The sequence below is a fragment of the Arctopsyche grandis genome, chromosome 13, assembly GCF_051622035.1.
Source record: "Arctopsyche grandis isolate Sample6627 chromosome 13, ASM5162203v2, whole genome shotgun sequence".
Taxonomy (NCBI): domain Eukaryota; kingdom Metazoa; phylum Arthropoda; class Insecta; order Trichoptera; family Hydropsychidae; genus Arctopsyche; species Arctopsyche grandis.
Window position 1 is genome coordinate 29287971 of NC_135367.1, and position 19587 is coordinate 29307557.

At 32.7% G+C, this 19587-nt stretch overlaps 1 protein-coding gene across 2 annotated transcripts in view; it reads left to right on the top strand.

Moving 5' to 3' along the window:
* The first annotated feature begins 12205 nt into the window (after positions 1-12205).
* Positions 12206-19587, top strand: part of LOC143920699 (zinc transporter ZIP1-like) — a 45104-nt gene continuing 37722 nt past the window's right edge. Inside the window, exons 1-2 of one of the 2 annotated variants that reach the window (XM_077443638.1) lie at positions 12206-12501; positions 18258-18626. In XM_077443638.1, the coding sequence (XP_077299764.1) occupies positions 18323-18626 (304 nt within the window). In that variant the 5' untranslated portion in view covers positions 12206-12501; positions 18258-18322. Of the gene's footprint in view, positions 12502-18254; positions 18627-19587 lie in introns of both variants that reach the window. The other variant, XM_077443639.1, reaches the window with a different exon arrangement.

Here is a 19587-nt window from a genome sequence, read left to right on the forward strand (position 1 = left end):
CTATTTTTATAATTGTAAATCATTCATTCCTGCATGTCCGCCATTACTGATTTTTTTTCGCGTACCACCAACCATCAAATGCTCAACTCCCAGCCTGTGATGCAACCATCACAGGCTGGGAACCGCTGATCTAGGACATTGTGGTGCATTAGGTTCTTCCTGTAATGCCACAATAGTCCAAAACTTTTAAATAAATAAATGTGTGTGTGCGATGGAATAGTAGAAGAACGATTCGTCAAATAATATTATATATTAAAATAATATATGCAAGTACTTTAATAGGATTGTACTTTTTGTAGATAAGATGCCTTATAAGGCTGTCACATAATTGCAGTTGTGACTCTCTAATTTGGGAGGTTCTTGCTGACCCACAAACGGGTTATGTCACAAAGACCAGAGGCGGTGTTTCACAATTGGCCAGGTTAATGTCCTGCCGAGTGCAGAATGCACTCATTGCATATGCAAGACGCATGCACACAACATCCTGAAACGATGCAAATGCATCGAACGAAAACAGTGACTCAGACGCGCGTTTCAAAGCTTGTTGAACCCACCAATGCAATACAATTCATTCAGTGTTGGCTTTTTGCTACAATTATGTACATACATATGTATAAATACAGTGATTTAACACTGCTGTGAAATAATGTGGCCAGCAGTATGGCTCGGTGGTTGCGTTTATTTTCAGCACCGAGAGGTTACCGGATTCGATCCCGTGCTAATATTTCATGCTGCTGGTCAGACGTGGATATTTGTGACTCCAAGTCGATCGTTTCCTATTAGAGTTTGCCAATTTATCATTGTTGAAACGGTTCCTCCAAACCTTCCTACACACTATGTCACCAATATCTGAAATTGATTTATGTACAATATGTAAAAATTTATGTACAAGTTTAAATCCATAGATGTTTCTATGGATCGATTCATTAATTAATTAATAGTTAAATTCGTGCTCTTCAACATCTTTAAATTCGCCGATTTATGTAATAAAAAATGTTGCAATGTTTGCTACTGGCTAGGAAGGCGCATTGGGGTTTACCTGTTAGGACTTTCTGGTATATATCTACATATGTAAAAATAAATGTAATGTTGTATGCACATCTAATATATAATTTCGAAAGAGACTTTGTATGTATTGTTGGTTCGTAAATCCGTGACGTCATCAAACAAATAAATCTAATATATAATTTCGAAAGATGCGCCGGGGGCAAAGCCTCGGGGGATGTTGGCGCTGGGGGGGGGGGGGGGCACCGGATTCTGGTATGCATATAATTTCGAAAGACACTTATTATATACATATGTTTGTTTGTTTGTGACAGTCAATTTAATAAAAAAAACAAATGAATATTCAAATAAATGTATATAAAATAAAGCTATTCAAATAAATTTAATAAAATGTTTACTATAAGATTAGTCATGTTTAAGCGGTTTATATTACAAATACCGAGCGAAGCCGGGTAATACAGCTAGTCTAATATATGTATACACTACACATTTTTTCAAAAATTTTTCGAATGAAAAAGGTAAGATAATTTTTTTTTATTATTCGCTTGTGTGTGTGGGGGGGGGGGTACTTAAACTTGTGTTTTAGCCCCTACTCCCCAAAAAATCTCGGCTACGGCACTGAGGATCAGTATTATTTTCAAAATCACCACCGAACGTGTATTCATTGACTATAGGCGAAAAATGTTCGCCAAAATTTTCATACAATCTTTATACAATTTTTATAGCAATGTTTTATCTCGAAATAAAATAATACTAAATTTGGCTTCAATTGTTGAATAATAATATTTATGAATTTCAACCTAAGTACGGTTGGGTTTATTATTTTATGACTTGAATATTTCCAGATATGCTTGAACAGATGCATTCGTACACTGAGACGATTTAGCGTAACAATATTTTATCTCGTAATAAAATATAATTACGTTATCCTGCGTTATTGTTATTATTAATATATGTATTATTATGTTATTATTAATATATGTAAGCCGGGTAAAACCACTAATGTACAATATTATTAATGTACATATTTAAGTGTGCTGGAGATATGTATATGTACCTTAGCTTTGTATTATTATTATAATAGAGTGCTATTTCAGTTAAATGTTGAAGGTCTTCGTACTTCAAACGAGTATTCCCCTTTAGTTGGAACTTCTCAGAATCACGAATAGATTATTGATTATCGATTGTATTCACAATAAGAGAACTTGCAATGATTTGCATATGTAGGGATTTAACGAAAGGTTTTCCTCAATACGCCGACATTTTAGCTGACTTGTTCACATATTTTTATGAAAATAATTTATTTAATCAACAATAAACTCACATAATTTATTTCAAGAGCATTTAATTCAAATTTCAAGTAAAGTTGTGAAATTTAGTAAAAATTACGTGTTTATACTAACCTCTTCTTATTAGTGTTTCTCAAATAAGTTTAATATATACATATGTACATAAATATTTTTCTCCCACCAAAGAGTTGATCTCTGCGATTGGAGTGTTTCTTCAAAACTCTTTCGTTCGTTGGATCGTTCAAGGTATTTTGGCAGTTTTACCAGTTTTTTGTAGAGCTTCAAGAACAGCAGACAAGATTTTCCAAGAACTCGTACAAAAGAAATTGGCAAATTGCTCCGTCGACATGAAATTGTATTGAACGCCAACTTTCGAGACATAATCATGTTTGAATAAAACCTTGGCGATGGAATTCCTGGAGCAGAGTTTAAATTCTTTATACCAGTGGTTCTTACGTAAAATTTTACTGTGGCCGCATAATTGACATTGTCAGTTTTATGGAAACGTCTGGTGGCCGCATCAAATTTCGCTTTTGTTGTAAAAAAAAAAATAATATACATATGTAGGTAAGATCATTAAATAAAAGACATTTGAAAATTTTAGTACATATCTATTTGTTTAAAATAATGCAAATGGAACTTCCTCAATACTCTTTTCTTCCAATGCGACCTGCACGGCTGCTTCTAAGTTTACATTTATCAAGATATTTATTTTTTATGAAGTGCATTACACTGAATGATCTTTCGCAGTATACAGTTGTAGGATACATCGACAATATTAATAAAGCAATTGTTGCCAATTCTTTGAACTGACTTGATTCTTGGTCAGCGTATAATACATTGACCAAAACTTTTCAACAGTGATATTATTAAAATGGTCTTGGTCATCACTCATTAACAATAACGCATATTTAACACTAGCCCAGTTAATTTAGTTGAATACTGAAAATTATGTTAATCGCGTTTGTAGTCCTATGAAATTTTCATATATCATCTGAAAGGGGGGAGTTTTAAAAACTTTTTATCACGTTCCAGGTTGTAGAGATTGAAGATACTCTATTGTTTGAAGCTTTAATTTTAATTTAGAAGCTGTGTCCGTAATTTTATCTATGAAATCGCTAAAAGAAGGTAAAATAGAAAAATTGACATTTTCATCTTTTCACTGTGTTTTTTAATATGTCTATGATGGATAAAGTTTCTATTATTGTTAGGTTTTTTGTAGTTGTTTATTTATCGAACTAATACGCCGTGAAAAATGCTTTAGGAATAAAATTGACCTTTTATATAATCAATTATATAATCCACAAAGTCGTTGAACACTACTATCGAAGCTTAGCCATCTAATGTGGTTCAAAGTGATTTGAGCAATATATTATGTTTTTCATTGTTGATTTCACATATACATATGTAGACTTAAACAAGTTGGACAACTTACTAATGTTAATTCACTTCTTGATGCACAGTAATTCACTTCTTTGTTAAACAAATTTAAAACCTCCTAAAGTAAATCCTCTTTAATATTATAAATATTAATTGCATTCGGATGGTCTTTTAATGAAGTCTGGCACATTCGTACTTTTGACTTTTTATTTGAACTGGACGACTACTTAGAGAGATTTGAAAGCTGAAAAGTACTACAAATGAAAAATAAAATACCTGAATATAGAATTCAATATTCATTTTAAACAGAAAATTGACAGATTTTGAGACATCGACCGAACAACACCAAGATATAGAAAAATCGCGCGATTTAAAAAACACATATTATGTATCTCCGAATCTCGAGCCGATCAACATTTTTTATTACCAGATTCGTGTTCATTGGGCATACATCTATGTATGTCCAGTATGCCCACATAAGAAAAGTCATATCTCGTCTCTGAACCATGTCAATTTTCTGTTCAAAATGAATATTGGAATCTATAGTCGGGTATTTTATCTTTAATTTGTAGTACTTTTCAGCTTTCAAATCTTTCAAAGTAGTCGTCCAGTTCAAATCAAAAGTTAAAAGTACGTATTTTCACGTGTGATTTTTTCCCACTGTTAATACTGTTTTATATCGAGTATTTTCTATTGAAACTTGTTTATTGGGATAGTGCTCTGGCCACACTGATTTTTTTTGTTTAAAAAGGTTAATTGGAAGTTTGCTGAATTTTAAATTGGTAAAATTACGAGCTAAAAACTAATATTAGTATTTACTCGTATTTACACGAATCTGAATTGAATTAATAGGGATAATATATTAAATTGTCTTTATATGAGAATTAAATAAAATTCCACTCAGAAAAATCATATTTCGACTATTATTTCGACTATTTTATCGAGGTAAGCCAGTTATCAATTGTTTATTACTTGAAATTAACATCTTTAAATTGCATGTAAAAATTCTTCAAAATTGCGTATTATTTGAAATTAAAGTCTAATAAAAATAAATGCTAAATTAGATACTAAAAATAAATGTCTCTAGTCATGACTCATGACTCGTAATAAAAGCACCAAAATATGGAAGATGGGTGAGCTTAGTTAAAATATTCTAGGACAATATACATATATTGAAATATTTTGAATGACGAATTTGGTTTATGTATAGTATGACATTGAAAAATATGATGATGATGATGATTGTCGCGAGTTAGTAAATTTTGACCGTTACGTTTAAAATTTCACGATTTGAATTTTATTTATTTAAACTTACAGCTAAAACAAAAATAATAAAATAAATAGTTAAACATAAGCCAATTAAAAGTTTCTTCAAATAGCATAAAAATGAAAAATGGAACTTGCTATGAAGGCCAATAAAAAAGAAAAAAAAATAACAATACAAAAAGAAAATAATGACAAATTTGTAAATAATAGTAGAAATTAAGCAAAAAGGATTAAGTTAAAAAAAAACAAAACAAAAAAGAAAGAACGGGTTAAAAAAAAAACATCTTGCAAATAAGTTCCTAATAGTAATTGAACTTATCATGAAATAGGTCAATATTCTCATCTAAGCCATTGTAAAAATTGCACACTCTGACGATATAAGAATTTCGACGATAATTAGTGGAGGCAATGGAAGCACGCAAAAGGGGCCATTTGCGTAGGGACCGATTTGGTACATATTTAATAAAACTTACTTAGGATAGCAGAGCAGTCGATGTCACCTCGTAGTATCCGTGAAAGTAATTTACATACATATATCAGCTACGTTGCGTCGATAATACAAGGGAAGGATATGAAGCCTACGACATCGGGATTCGTAATTCATTTCTTTTATATTAATAATATTGTATTATAAAAGAATAATTGTATTATATTACCTAAACATATTTTATTTTTATTTTTATTGTTACAAATCAATATACACTCGTCATTACAGATTTGCTCCAATGCGACGGGTGCACGTTAACGAAATACAGAATACATAAACAATCAGAAATACAGTAATACATATACAATCAGAATATATAGCATATAACAATTAATCAGAAATAATAATCATAGAGACATCTATGGATTATTTTTAGATTTTTTTTTGTGTACAATTTTTATACATATAATAAATACGAAACTATAGAGATGTCTATAGAGATATCTATAGATTTGAGATTGCTGTGCATAATTATTACAAATTATACACAGGCAGATTTTGTGACAACAGGAATAGATCTAATACCAATTTTCAGGAACCGTTTCAGCAATGATCAGATAAAATTGGCAAACTCTGATAGAGAAACGATCGATTTGGAGTCACAAAACCCCCAAATCTAACCAGCAGATGGCGAGGACTCGAACCTTTGACCTCAGTGGTGCTAAATATATACGCTACCACTAAGCCAAACTTCTGGCTATATGTATGTTTGTACATACATACATATATGTATATGCAGATGGAATCCGTTACTGGAACATTACACAACGGTACTTTTCAGTGTAATGATATGGAATTTTCCTTTAACGTTCAACGAACGATATTCTCAAAAGCTTGAAAAGGAGAAGTAAAACTTTAAAGAACACTCAAAAGAGCTCAAGAATAAAAGGAAGAAATAAGAATAAGAAGAAGAACGCACAACATGCACGTCAGAAAAAAAGCATACGTATAGGGAATATTATACATAATATGTACATATGTATATGTACATAAGTATTATAATATAATTTCACTTAGTTATAGATAGTATACACTTGGTACATGGAACTTAAATTTGCACTAACTTTTGGATAATTTGCTAATATTTTGGATAATTAGATCTGGACAATTTCCACTAAACAGTTTGCATTGAGATTTGGAACATTAGCACAAATATCTGGACAATTTCCACTAAATAATTTAATTTCAGTTCAGTGAAATCATATCCAATTACATTTTCACTGGCCCTTATCAGTGAAATTATAATTTTTGACACTGCTGTCCATTCCCACTCTCCTCATGGTCCACGCATCGTAATATCCACCCAAACACATCGTGATATATTAGCAGCCAATACTTATTTATTTAAGGGTTAGGTTAGGTTGGGTTAAGTTAGGGTTGGCCCTATTAATTTAAGATTAGGTTGTTAGGGTCAGTATTTATTACCCATTTGAAGTTTGATTTGGCGGGCGGGCGAACACCGAATCTTAAATGAAATTAATTACGTCCCTATAATGTATAGGTATATTTGTACGTATGCGTATGCACGTCAGTCGTCATCGTTAAAGTCAAATTAGCGGATTGTAACGTCTTTTTGACGTAATACACATTTACATGTTATATGTACATATGTATGTATGTACGTATAATAATTAGCTTTAGGGAAGTACAAAAGTAATTTAATTAAATAACAATTTTACATGGCGATATTTGCATTTCAGGTTTTCCCCACGAATTAAGCTTACTATAAAATTTAATTACATGTCTTATTATAAATGGTTCGGTGACTATTTCGCACACGTCACTAAAATATCGATCAGGGCATATCTGACACTCGAAATTCCATTCACCGAGAGTCACGCACGCGAACTATCACACCAACGAGAATTCGTGTGCGAGATCGCCATGTGCAAAATTTACCACCACATGCACACATATACATACATACATATATATGTATATGCATAATACTTGCATCTAAATATGTACATACATATGCATGTACTTTTAACTGGTTCATTTTCAGTCGCAACCAATAACCATGTATTTATTGGCGCTTACATATTAAAAAGACATGACTTTAACGCCTTAAAGAGAGATCGTTATGTATTTGATCGATAAATTTCTATCACAAGGTTTCACATTTATCTGATGTAGACGTATATTTTCGGAAGGTTTTATCTTATTGATTGAACATGGCATTGTTTGAAAACACAAATCGTTAAAGATAAAATGCGGAATTTGAATCAAGCATATGTACGAAACACCTGAAAATTCGGCTTTGTCTTTAGCCGTTATTTGGAGATAAGAGCGTTAATTCGTTAATGTGGACATTTTTTTAACGCACGTATTGTTACAGAATTTCGATAAGTCGACGATAAACACCTTATCAAACTTCAATAAATAGGCTTTGAGTAGTCTGAGACTTCAGTCGAAAGCCTTCAGTTTCATATCAACTGCCTGAAAATCCACATCGGAAAATACGTAAGAAACTCTTCATATACTATTAGTTTTGAATAAAAATTGGATTGGCAACAAAAGCTCAAAAATATTTGCAAAGGCTTATACTTTGTAAATTCTTATAAATTTCGCTACGAAATGTAGAAGTATTAAAGTTTAAAGTATTACCTACGCTCAAAATATAATATCAACTTGAAAAATTCGGATGTGAACAACCCGTGACTTTATCTATGTATTTAAAGAATAACTAACTCTAGGCAAAAGTTCTGCTTCCGGTCGTCCGATTTTGTTCATATTTTTTTTATTACCATAAATATTACAAGCAAAAAATATCAAGAACATTGAAATAATTTAGTAGGTCAAAATAAAGTAATTGAATATTGTTTTAATAAAAATTGCTACTTCCGGCTAATGAATTCTAAATATTTTCAACTTTAAGCTAGTAAATAAAAAATCCAAATAAAGATTTTCAGCTTGATTGGTTCAGTAGTGTGGAAAAAATCATGTGGTCTTTTTTAACAAAACTTACTCATTTTTGTATGTTATAAAGCGGGTATTCAATTTTCTAAATTTAACTATTTTATCAAAAATATATTAAACTTTCATCAGACCAAGACTTGAATACGCTTTTAACATATGGAATCCTCACTTTAAAAAGGATATTACATGTATTGAAAGGGTTCAAAGGAGAATTACAAAGATTCCTTCTGAACTCAAATCACTTTCTTATAATGAAAGATTGAAAAGAATGAATCTCACTACATTGGAGACGAGAAGAACTAGAGGTGACTTAATCGAAGTCTATAAAATTCTTAATAATCACTATTAACTGTCATATGTCGAATCTTATTTCATTCAACATTAACACTCACCTCGGAGGTCACTCGCTTTGACTCCAAAAAGATAAATCTAATAAATTGATCAGAGATTAATTCTTTTCTAACAGAGTGGTTTCAGTTTGGAATAGTCTTCCCAACGATTTAGTAACCTCTAATCTAATCTATAATTTGGAAAGAGACTTTGTATGTATGTATCCTTCGTCATCGTCGTCCGTAGATCGGTGACGTCATCGAACACGTGATTCGATTTTTTTTTTCGATCCATAGGCGCCGATTTGTTTTTTTCGATTCAATGGATTCACCCCCGCGGGGGCGCAAGGCGAGTAGTTTCATGGGGCCCCGAAGGGGCCGCAGCCTTACGGGGCCCCCAAAGGGGGCGCAGCCCCAAGGGGCCCCAAAGGGGGCGCAGCTTTATGGGGCGCAGCCTTATCGGGCGCAGCCTTATGGGGCGCAGTCTTAGGGGGCGCAGCTTTATGGGGCGCAGCCTTATGGGGCGCAGCCTTATGGGGCGCAGCCTTATGGGGCGCAGTCTTATGGGGCGCAGTCTTATGGAGCTCAGCCGCATGGGGTACCGAAGGGGGCGCAGCCCCATGGGGCCCCAAAGGGGGCGCAGCTTTATGGGGCGCAGCCTTATCGGGCGCAGCCTTATGGGGCGCAGTCTTATGGGGCGCGGCCTTATGGGGCGCTGCCTTATGGGGCGCAGCCTTATGGGGCGCCGCCTTATGGAGCTCAGCCGCATGGGGCCCCGAAGGGGGCGCAGGGGGGCGCAGCCCCATGGGGCCCCGAAGGTGGCGCAGGGGTGCGCAGCCTCTTGGGGCGAAGCCCCATGGGGCGCAGCCTTTTGAGGCGAAGCCCTAAACGGCAACTGATCATGGGGGCGAAGCCCTAGACGGCATATAATCATGGGGGCGCGGAGGGTGAAGCCCTAAAAGGCATTAACTAAGGGGGGCGAAGCCCTAGACGGCATTCAATCATGGGGGCGCGGAGGGGCGAAGCCCTAATAGGCATTAACTAAGGGGGGCGAAGCCCTAGACGGCAATTAATCGTGGGGACGCGGAGGGGCGAAGCCCTAATAGGCATTAACTAAGGGGGGGCGAAGCCCTAGACGGCATTAAATCATGGGGGTGCGGAGGGGCGAAGCCCTAAAAGGCAACTGATCATGGGGGCGAAGCCCTAGACGGCATTGAATCTTTGGGGCGCGGAGGGGCGAAGCCATAAAAGGCATTAACTAAGGGGGGCGAAGCCCTAGATGGCATTCAATCATGGGGGCGCGGAGGGGCGAAGCTCTAAAAGGCATTAACTAAGGGGGGCGAAGCCCTAGACGGCATTCAATCATGGGTGCGCGGAGAGGCGAAGCCCTAATAGGCATTAACTAAGGGGGGCGAAGCCCTTGACGGCATTAAATCATGGGGGTGCGGAGGGGCGAAGCCCTAAAAGGCAACTGATCATGGGGGCGAAGCTTTAAACGGCAATTGCTCATGGGGGTGTGGAGGGGCGAAGCCCTAGAAGGCAAAGGCTCAGAGGGGCGCCGAGGGCGAAGCCCTAGAAGGCAAAAAAATTTTTATTTTTTATTTATTTCTATTTTTTTTTTGATTTTTTTTAAATTTTTTTTATTTTTATTAAATGTTTACTATTAGCTTAGTCATGTTTAAGTGGTTTATATTATAAATACTGAGCGAAGCCGGGTAATACAGCTAGTAATATTAATATTTTTAAGAATAAACTTGATACTTTTTTTAAAACCAAAGGATTTTTTTTAATCCTTTTTCCCATAATCATATTTCTGTATTTTTATCTTTTTTGTTTATATATTTTATATTTTTTTTCTTGTCTTATTTTATTTTAATATTGTTTTTTTAATGTATTTTAATTTTTCTAATTTTTTTATTGCATATATGTATAATTTGTGAAATATGTTTGTTCAAACCCATTGGGCCTATCGGCTTTGCCGCCTCCAACAAGTATATTAAATAAATAAATATGTAAAAAAGTTTCTATCCGGTCTGGTGAGTGGTTTAGGAGATAATTAAATCCAAAAACTTAAAGAAAAGAAAACACTTACCACTTCCGGTCCGGACACATAAAATACTTTTTTTTTCAATTTGATATATTTTTTATCAATAAAAAAATATTTATTTATTTACACAACAATACATAATATATCTATTAACTTGAAAAAATGTAATTATAAAAGTGAAATTATTTAAAGTAGCTTCTTACGAATACTAAAATATTTAAATGAGAATCCGAAAATCTAATTCTTGATTTGGTACAAAAATTACCAGAAATGGAAAACACTCTTTCAGTTTTGGTCGAAGTTGGTTTTATTATTAAAAGGGACGAAAACAATTTTTTTATGTTATCGGTTTTTTCTCCTGTCAGCATGTATATTTTAATTTCTTTTTTAGAGTCGAGGCTATTTTTATTTACGTTGTTTTGTATATTTTGTCTTTGCAGTCGTGAAAATGTTGTATGTTTTCAAGATTTTTTTAAATCCAATTCCCGGGATTCGAGATAAAAATTCCCGGGACACGGGACAACAAAAATTCCGTGAATTCCCGGGAATGTCTGTCCCGGGTCGACCCGGGTCAGAAACCCTACTACGTACATACATATGTATGTATGTAGGCAAAGTAAAAAAAAAATACCGGAGATTGATTGCACAATTATTTTGAAATTGCACACATCGAAAATTCTGCACAACGAAAAACCTCAAATGCGCCCATTTTTTTTCAATATCAATAAATGTAGTGAGTAATCATCATACATTGAGACAAATATTTGATTTCGATTTTGATTTTTAAATGCTTTTTATTATTACGAAATTATGTTCACAATACATCTTATATCTATTTTAATAGCTACTGATCTACTGATCATTTTCTATTTTACAATTTTAATTTAATTTGGTTAGTAATCACAGTATTATATTATTCTAATGTTAATCTAAAGCATAATAGGAAAAAGAGCTCAAAAACCTATTTACAATCGAGACAAATATTAATGTTGGTCAATAGTTCTGAATAAAATCTAAACAGTCATGTACGGAAACATCATAATTATTACTGCATACAGCGAAATTTTCTATGTGTACATTGTAGTGTTCCAATTTTCCTGTGTGATTTCACATGTACATATGTACATACATACATACATGCGAATGTACCTCCGAAATGTTGACTTTGTCGAATTTAAGTTTTTACCGACCATTTTATCATTTGCAGTAAGTAGTTCTCTGATGCGAGGTGGAGAAAATTGAGTGATTTCTCGAGAGTAAACTTTTCTGGGAAAAACCATTGTACTTGGAAGTAAATTGACTGAATAATGTTATTTTTTGTTTCGATGCTCGTATTTAAGAATAAATTATAAACCTTTTTGGTCAATTTGAGGGTTAAAAAGCGTAGTTTAACATGGTAGGTAGGTGGGTGGGTGGGGAGGGGAGTTTGGAGAGAGGCGAAATCCCCACGACTCTCGCAATATCATTATTTGTTGGAAATGGTATGGTATGGTATGGTATGGTATGGTATGTAGTCGCAGTCACAGTCGCAGTCAGTAGCGGACAGGTGTGCTGCTCGGTTGGACGTTTTCTTACATCGTTCACATTTCACATTCAAAGTTCACATTTCATATCACGCCGGGGTTTCACTTAAAAAAGCTGTTTATCGTCAATGAAAATGTAGTTGACTATCTGAAAAGTCAACCCGATTCAAGTGTCGCCAGTGAAATAATTGATTTTCACAGTGAAATTAGCAACGCAACATTTGCAGTGATTTTCATATTCTTACTTGTAAACACAGTGAGTTCATCATTTAAATACAAATCATTCATATGTATAATATAATATATTCAATTATTCAAACATTTAAACAAGAAAATAAAATAAACAAAGGAATTTATACAATATTATAATAATAATCTTCCGCATACTAAACATTTTCATGTGATATGTGACAGCAGTGCAACAAATCTTTTTTTTTTTAATTTTGAGGTATGCAATAAGTTTGTCATTTCACAATATCAACTTATAATTTGAATAATTTGAAAATAAAATCAGGAATAACACAATTACACATATGTTTATATACATATGTACTATGTACGTAGATATACATAATAGCTTTGACTTTCCCAAAAAAGTTTATAAAATCGTATTTTTCCAACTCAGTTGTGATAATGCTATAAGCAATATGTTCAATCAATAAATTTACACGAACGAAAAACTATACAAAAAATAATTCGTAACAATATATTCAACTCGTCAAAGCATTAAAATGGCCATTAAATACTAATAATTCTTGACATGTGAAGTGTAAAGTGAATTTAAAAATGCGAAGTTATTTATTCAGAGCACGTTTTGTGCCTATTAATGGCAAAAGCACGTTCAACGAATGCAGTGATATATGGTATTTGCGAATCTATTTGAATTGTTCAGTTCGTATCGTTAAACGTCAGTCGATTTCCCATTTTTCGATTTTGAAATGAAAAAATTGTAGGAAGAAAAATGATACATGGGACGATATAGTGAAGATACAAATCTGTATTATGTGTCTGCTGTATTATGATCACTATCAGCATGATTATATCTTTACATTTTCATTGTCATGATTTTTTTTTATTTGAATATCTTTAAAAATCGCATAGTCGTGACATATGTATCTACCTATTTATTATTTATTATAATTAAAATTGAACGAAACGAATAACTATTTTTTATCGAAATTTATGTCAATAAACGAATGATTTTCCAAAAACTCGTCCCATCAAGTCAATAAACGAATGATTTTCCAAAAACTCGTCCCATCAAGTCAATTAACGTATTCTAGACAGGGTTCGAAATGGACATTTTTACGAATGGGAGCACTTGATAATTTTCAAAACATGGTTTTATTTTTTTTAATGAATTATAATACATATATATATATATATATATATATATATATATATATATATATATATATATATATATATATATATTCATATCAGAGCCTAGACATTTTGTAATCTAAGGCAAACGGAAAAATTTGCGCCCCCATGTCATTTCATTTATTTTCTTTTTCGATGAGTATTTCTTAAGAAAAAATAAGATACTACACATATAATACTCAAGGGAGGGCTTAATATTAATTAAATTGGGGGTGTTATATGACTTGTACTTTAAAAACATTACATAATATATAAAATAAAATAATAGCCTTATTCAATATGTTCAATCAAAAAAGGAATTTTTTTTCGGATGTTTTAGAAAGCCTGATTGTAGCTACTGTTCGAAGAAGAGTATCTCGAAAAGTCTTTATATTATGTATTCATAATATATTGATATTTTTGCTTGTTATGATTCAGGGTTTCTCAAATTAATCATTGCTGATTTTCTCATCAGAGGGACTTATATGACTGAACAATTTTTTAAATTTTGGTTTCTTAGTAATGTAGTTCAAATAAGAAAGCCGACAATTTAATAGAAAATAATCGAATTCGCTGATAGGCTTGTTGTAAGTTCATAGAAATACTGATTGTCGGTCTCAAAACTGAGACTTTTCCGTTATTTTTAAGTAAAATTGGTGCACCCAGCTTTTTAAATACATAATAATAGTTTAAAAAGGTTCTCGGCTAGAAATATGTATGTACATAGATGTCTTTGTTAGAATTGAAATGTATAGCATTTAATTTAAAATTATCATAAGTCAATAATATTTTTAATGCTATTATCAATTATATAATAATAAATAATACTTATTTCATATTATTACCGATGCGTTTGTAAAAGTTTTCATTTATTCAGTACAATAATGATAACAATTATAATTTGAATATTCATATTGTTGAATGAAAAAATAGTGATAACCGCTTACCGCTTAAAAAAAAATAAACAAATCAAAGTTCAAAAGAGAAAGGTAGCCTAATGAAAAAAATATCGTATGTTTGATATGTAGACGTGATTAAGACACCTTTTTGTTTTGTAAGATACATACATATGTGTGTATGTATGTATTCTCGTATGTACATTTAATATTTTCAAGAGAATTTTCCTGTGGATTGTTTGGGTTAATAAATGTATCGATATATCATATTAAATGCTGAATTGATTTATCGATTGTTCAGTTATGGAGTCTTTCCTGCTATTTCAAATTTGGTCACGACTAATACGTTTGTAATGAATTATGTACATACATACGATGCATAAGAATTGTAATGAATACATACATATAATATGTACATAATAGATGCCTACATTGTAATTAACACAAATTAATTTTGTTTGATTACATTGAAACGATTAAGAAAATATTACATTGTATCACGAGTTTCAATTGTATATACAAATGTACATAAATATGTACATGCATATTTTGTTTTATTTTAATTATACAGATGGAAAAGCACATTTTCTATTCATGCAGCTATCAGTGTTAGACCTAAAGATCCTCAAATCATATACATATGTATGTACATATTGCCTGTATATGTATATATACATATATATGTATGCATGTACATAGATGGATTAACATTAAAAGGGCCGATAAATATCTACATACAGTTTTTACACTTCAAATTCGTCATATTACAAATTAAATTTTTCGTTTTACAAATCAAATTCGTCATTAATTTATTAATTAATACCATTATTAATTTCATACTTTTATTAAGTATGAAATTATATTATTATAATAAATAATGTATTATTTATTATATATTATTATAATAAATAATATAATTTCATAATGAAGTATTAAATTAATAATTGTATTGTAATTAAAGTATAAAGGTCCGATTAAAAAGGGAATTCTCATTTTTTATATATGTAAAGTTCATTCAATTCTTAATTTGATTTGCAACATGACGAATTTGATTTGTAAAATGACGAATTTGAAGTGTTAAAACTGTATTAAAAGTTTCGACAGCGAAAAATGAATCGATAAAATAAAGCAAATAGCACCTACTCGATAACCAGTTGCAGAAAAAACCACAATTGAATTGATGCTATTTAAGCAGTGATTGTAAATTATTTTACTGGCGTACATATGTATTTTGTTAGATACATACATACATATATAAAAAATATATAAAACTCCATTGTCTTAAATGATTTTCTATGAGTTGTCGATGATTTGACGGAAACTCGTGAATCTCAGCAACAAAAGCAACGAAACTCATGCAGTCGAAGTTGTTTCTATACAAACAAAAAAAACTACTATATGTAGGTAGATAGCGTGAAAATTGGATAGAAGGTATTTTTTGCATATCGTCGATGCAAAAACGATGCAAAAATTGCAGTACGTTGCGGTCTTGCGGAAACGTCGTCGATGTTACAAAAACGTTGTTTTTCCGTTTTCTTAATTTCCCGTTGTGTGTATGAGCAAAAAAAGGTGTGAAAATTTCCGATTTAGCAATGCGTATCGGGTCATGAATCGCGACGATCAAACCGTTAAATCATTTTAGAACAATATTATTATACAATACAGAGTTAAACGCAAAACTAACACGAAGTTAGATTAGGTATTACCTACATATGTACATATGTATATGTAATTTGTATCGGAAAACTTTGAAGGTTTCTCTCTCTATGTCTAATTGCGGCTTTCGTTTATGCATGAAAATTATTCAATGGGGTTAGTTTGAATTATATGTATTGTACTAATGGTGCTACCCGGCTTCGCTCGGTTCCACTTTTGACGATCTCTTCCCTTTTAGCACGGTATAATAAAAATAACTTGAAATGGAAATGCAGTCTAGTAGTGAGAATACCGTCTTCATTTGTTTTTTTATTAAATTTATTTGAATCGAAATAAAATTATATCATTTAACAAACGACTATGATTAATCCAGCCAATCAGAAATGACTTTGTCGACAGCCAATCGGAAACGAATCATAGACGTCGTTTCGGTTTTTATATATTATATAATATACATAGTGCAATACGATACATATGTGCAATACGATATTCATGGAATATTATAGTTTCGCCTCAATTATCGTCAATTTGAATTCGCATAAAATCGTTTGCGTTGTACCTAAATGTATTATGTACATATGTACATATATTAATCAAAATTGATATTGGAGTTAAACTGTCATTTAATTGAAGGCTGAGAATATAATATTGCAAGTATGTAAGTTAGTAAGTGAGTAGCAAATTCATGATTAATATTTTGTAATTTGTCTGTTTCGACTGTTTGAACAGAAGAAACAAATTGAATGCAATGACAACCGTAACGTTGAGGTGAAAACGTTAGAAATTTCAATTGTGTACACCTCTTGCTGAAATCTGACTGAATTTTGACGATATAATGAAACGAAATTAGCGGGCCTTGTCCTTGTAGTGAATTGACAGGGTTCAAAGAACCCATACAAAATTACTTACTTATGGAATAATATACGACGTTCATGTAAAGGTAAACCGTTCCATATTAATCTTCTTCATATTACATACATCGACTCCGAAAAACTTTTTAATGCCAAATTAATTTTGCTCCTATACAAGTATGTATGTGTACGAACATTTCCAGGAACCGTCGAATTACCGACCGTCCATTAATTTGATCTAAACGTGAGATAAAAAGATTCTCCGTCTACATACCAGTGGCGTGACGTGGAAATCGAGAGCAGGATACAAGGGTGACGTCATACCGAGTCCTCTTGTATCCTGCTCGCACACACATAAGTAAACCTGTGCAATAGAAACAGAGAGATTTTCATGGCACGCCACTAATATACATACATACTTAGGGTATTGATCAATTACTCTCATTGCAAATAGTTCGGCATGTTCATAAGTGATTTAATATTCACATATACATACATCCATTATTAAGTAATAAATATATAAATAAATGTGAAATCGGGTCGGCATTACTTAATTTTTAACGACTTCGATTCAACAATCCTTCTTTATATACATACATGTACATATGTTATAATATATAAATAGTATATGGTGCTTTTAATGTCGTTTTATTAGCAGAAGATTTTGTACAAAAATGAATCACCAAGCGTAATTAAATAAAATTGTACCAAAAAAAAATTAAAAAAAAAAAAACGAACTGAGGTCGCAATGTTATTAATATTAATTTTTTATTCATGTCATTTTTTTACGATATCGATATGTGTATCTTTTAGATTTGAGATTCTCAATACCGGCTGTGATTTTAGCTGTGATCGGTTTTGATGTCGCAGTTGCATAAACCGTCACGACAAAGGTCCAAATCACACAAGAAGGAACGGCACATGGTTTTTTACTTTATTTTTAGATACTTTTAAATATGCGAAAAAAATGTGGAATGCCTTGCACATATTCATGGCACGCCCAGCACACACCGTCCCAAAATCACCCCCTGGAGTGCTTTCGGTAAAATTTTATTCTTGCTTGAGGCTGTCCTACATATTTGAAGAAATGTAGGACAGCCTCCACTGCGGGGAGCCAAGCATACGACGTGCCGTTCTTCTCTGTGTGGTTTCGCCCTAAAACTCTTCGTTTCGACAATGATAGAAATACACATGTGACTTGACGATTATGATTGTAATTTGATAATAGCCCGCTGTTTGTTCAGCAGGCGGAGACGACGCGAATGTGGACCAGTTGATGCTGAATCCCTCCACTTGAGTAAAAACGGTAAACATGGCCACCGTCATTGACGAGATAATGCTGCGCCACGGTGACGATGACGGAGACAAGGCCGAGGTCGTTCTGGCCAAAGCAGTGGCAATGGTTGTCCTGTTCCTGGCCTCCTTGGTCTTCGGCCTGCTGCCCATGCTGCTCGCCAAGAAGTTTAACATGATCAGTGATGACGAGAGTGCGTCCGAAATCAAAAACTCCAACAAGGTAGTGGTTGCTCTGTTGTCCTTCGGCGGCGGTGTTCTTCTATGCACCACCTTCCAACATTTGCTGCCGGAAGTTGGCGCCAATATCATGGAATTGCAGGGTGAGTGTCCTCTCTATGAAATTTCATTTTTAATCTCTTAAATATAGGTATATTACAGACTACAAATAGACTATCCTTTCAACGGGTTATAATATTGATGCACATCGTCAAGTTTTTATTTGGGCACACAAAAATTTATGAATAGATGTATTTACTGAATTTACTGAAAAGACAAAGTCAGGTACAGGTTTCGTTATACAACTTATTTTTGTTTTACTCGTATAAACCGAGATTTTTCGAATTTAATGATATATGTATGTAGTTAATTTTTGTCGCTACCGTAGGTAATATTTATTTGTTTTCCAATGTTGGTTACCTAGGTAACCGACTGGTGATTTTTGATTGAAAAATATGATTTTTTTCGAACATGTGTAGACATTGAGTAAAAACAACATGATATAATATGTTCTCAGAAATATTATATGTACATACATACATACATTGTACATTTTACTTGACTCGTCCACTTGTGGAGAGTACCTACGCATGTTCTTTTAAGAACTTTGGGTAGGTGGTGGACGATGGTAGACTCAATCTAAAAGGTCAAGGTTTGCTGACAATACATATGTACATGCGAAAATGTAATTCAATACTGTGCTGTTTATTACAGTGGATTTTTTCTATACATACATATGTATGTACATACAATTCGAGCAAGTTGTATATTCATATATATATATATATATATATATATATATATATATATATATTATATATATATATATATATATATATATATATATATATATACATATATATATATATATATATATATATATATATATATATATATATATATATATATATATATATATATATATATATATATATATATATATATTCGTATGTATAATATAACAAATTTTAAATGTGAGAAAAGAGCCAAGTTGAGGAAAATGAAAAGTTCACTTGCTGCCAACTCTGCATATTTGCACTTCTCCGCAGTGCATCTTGCAATTTT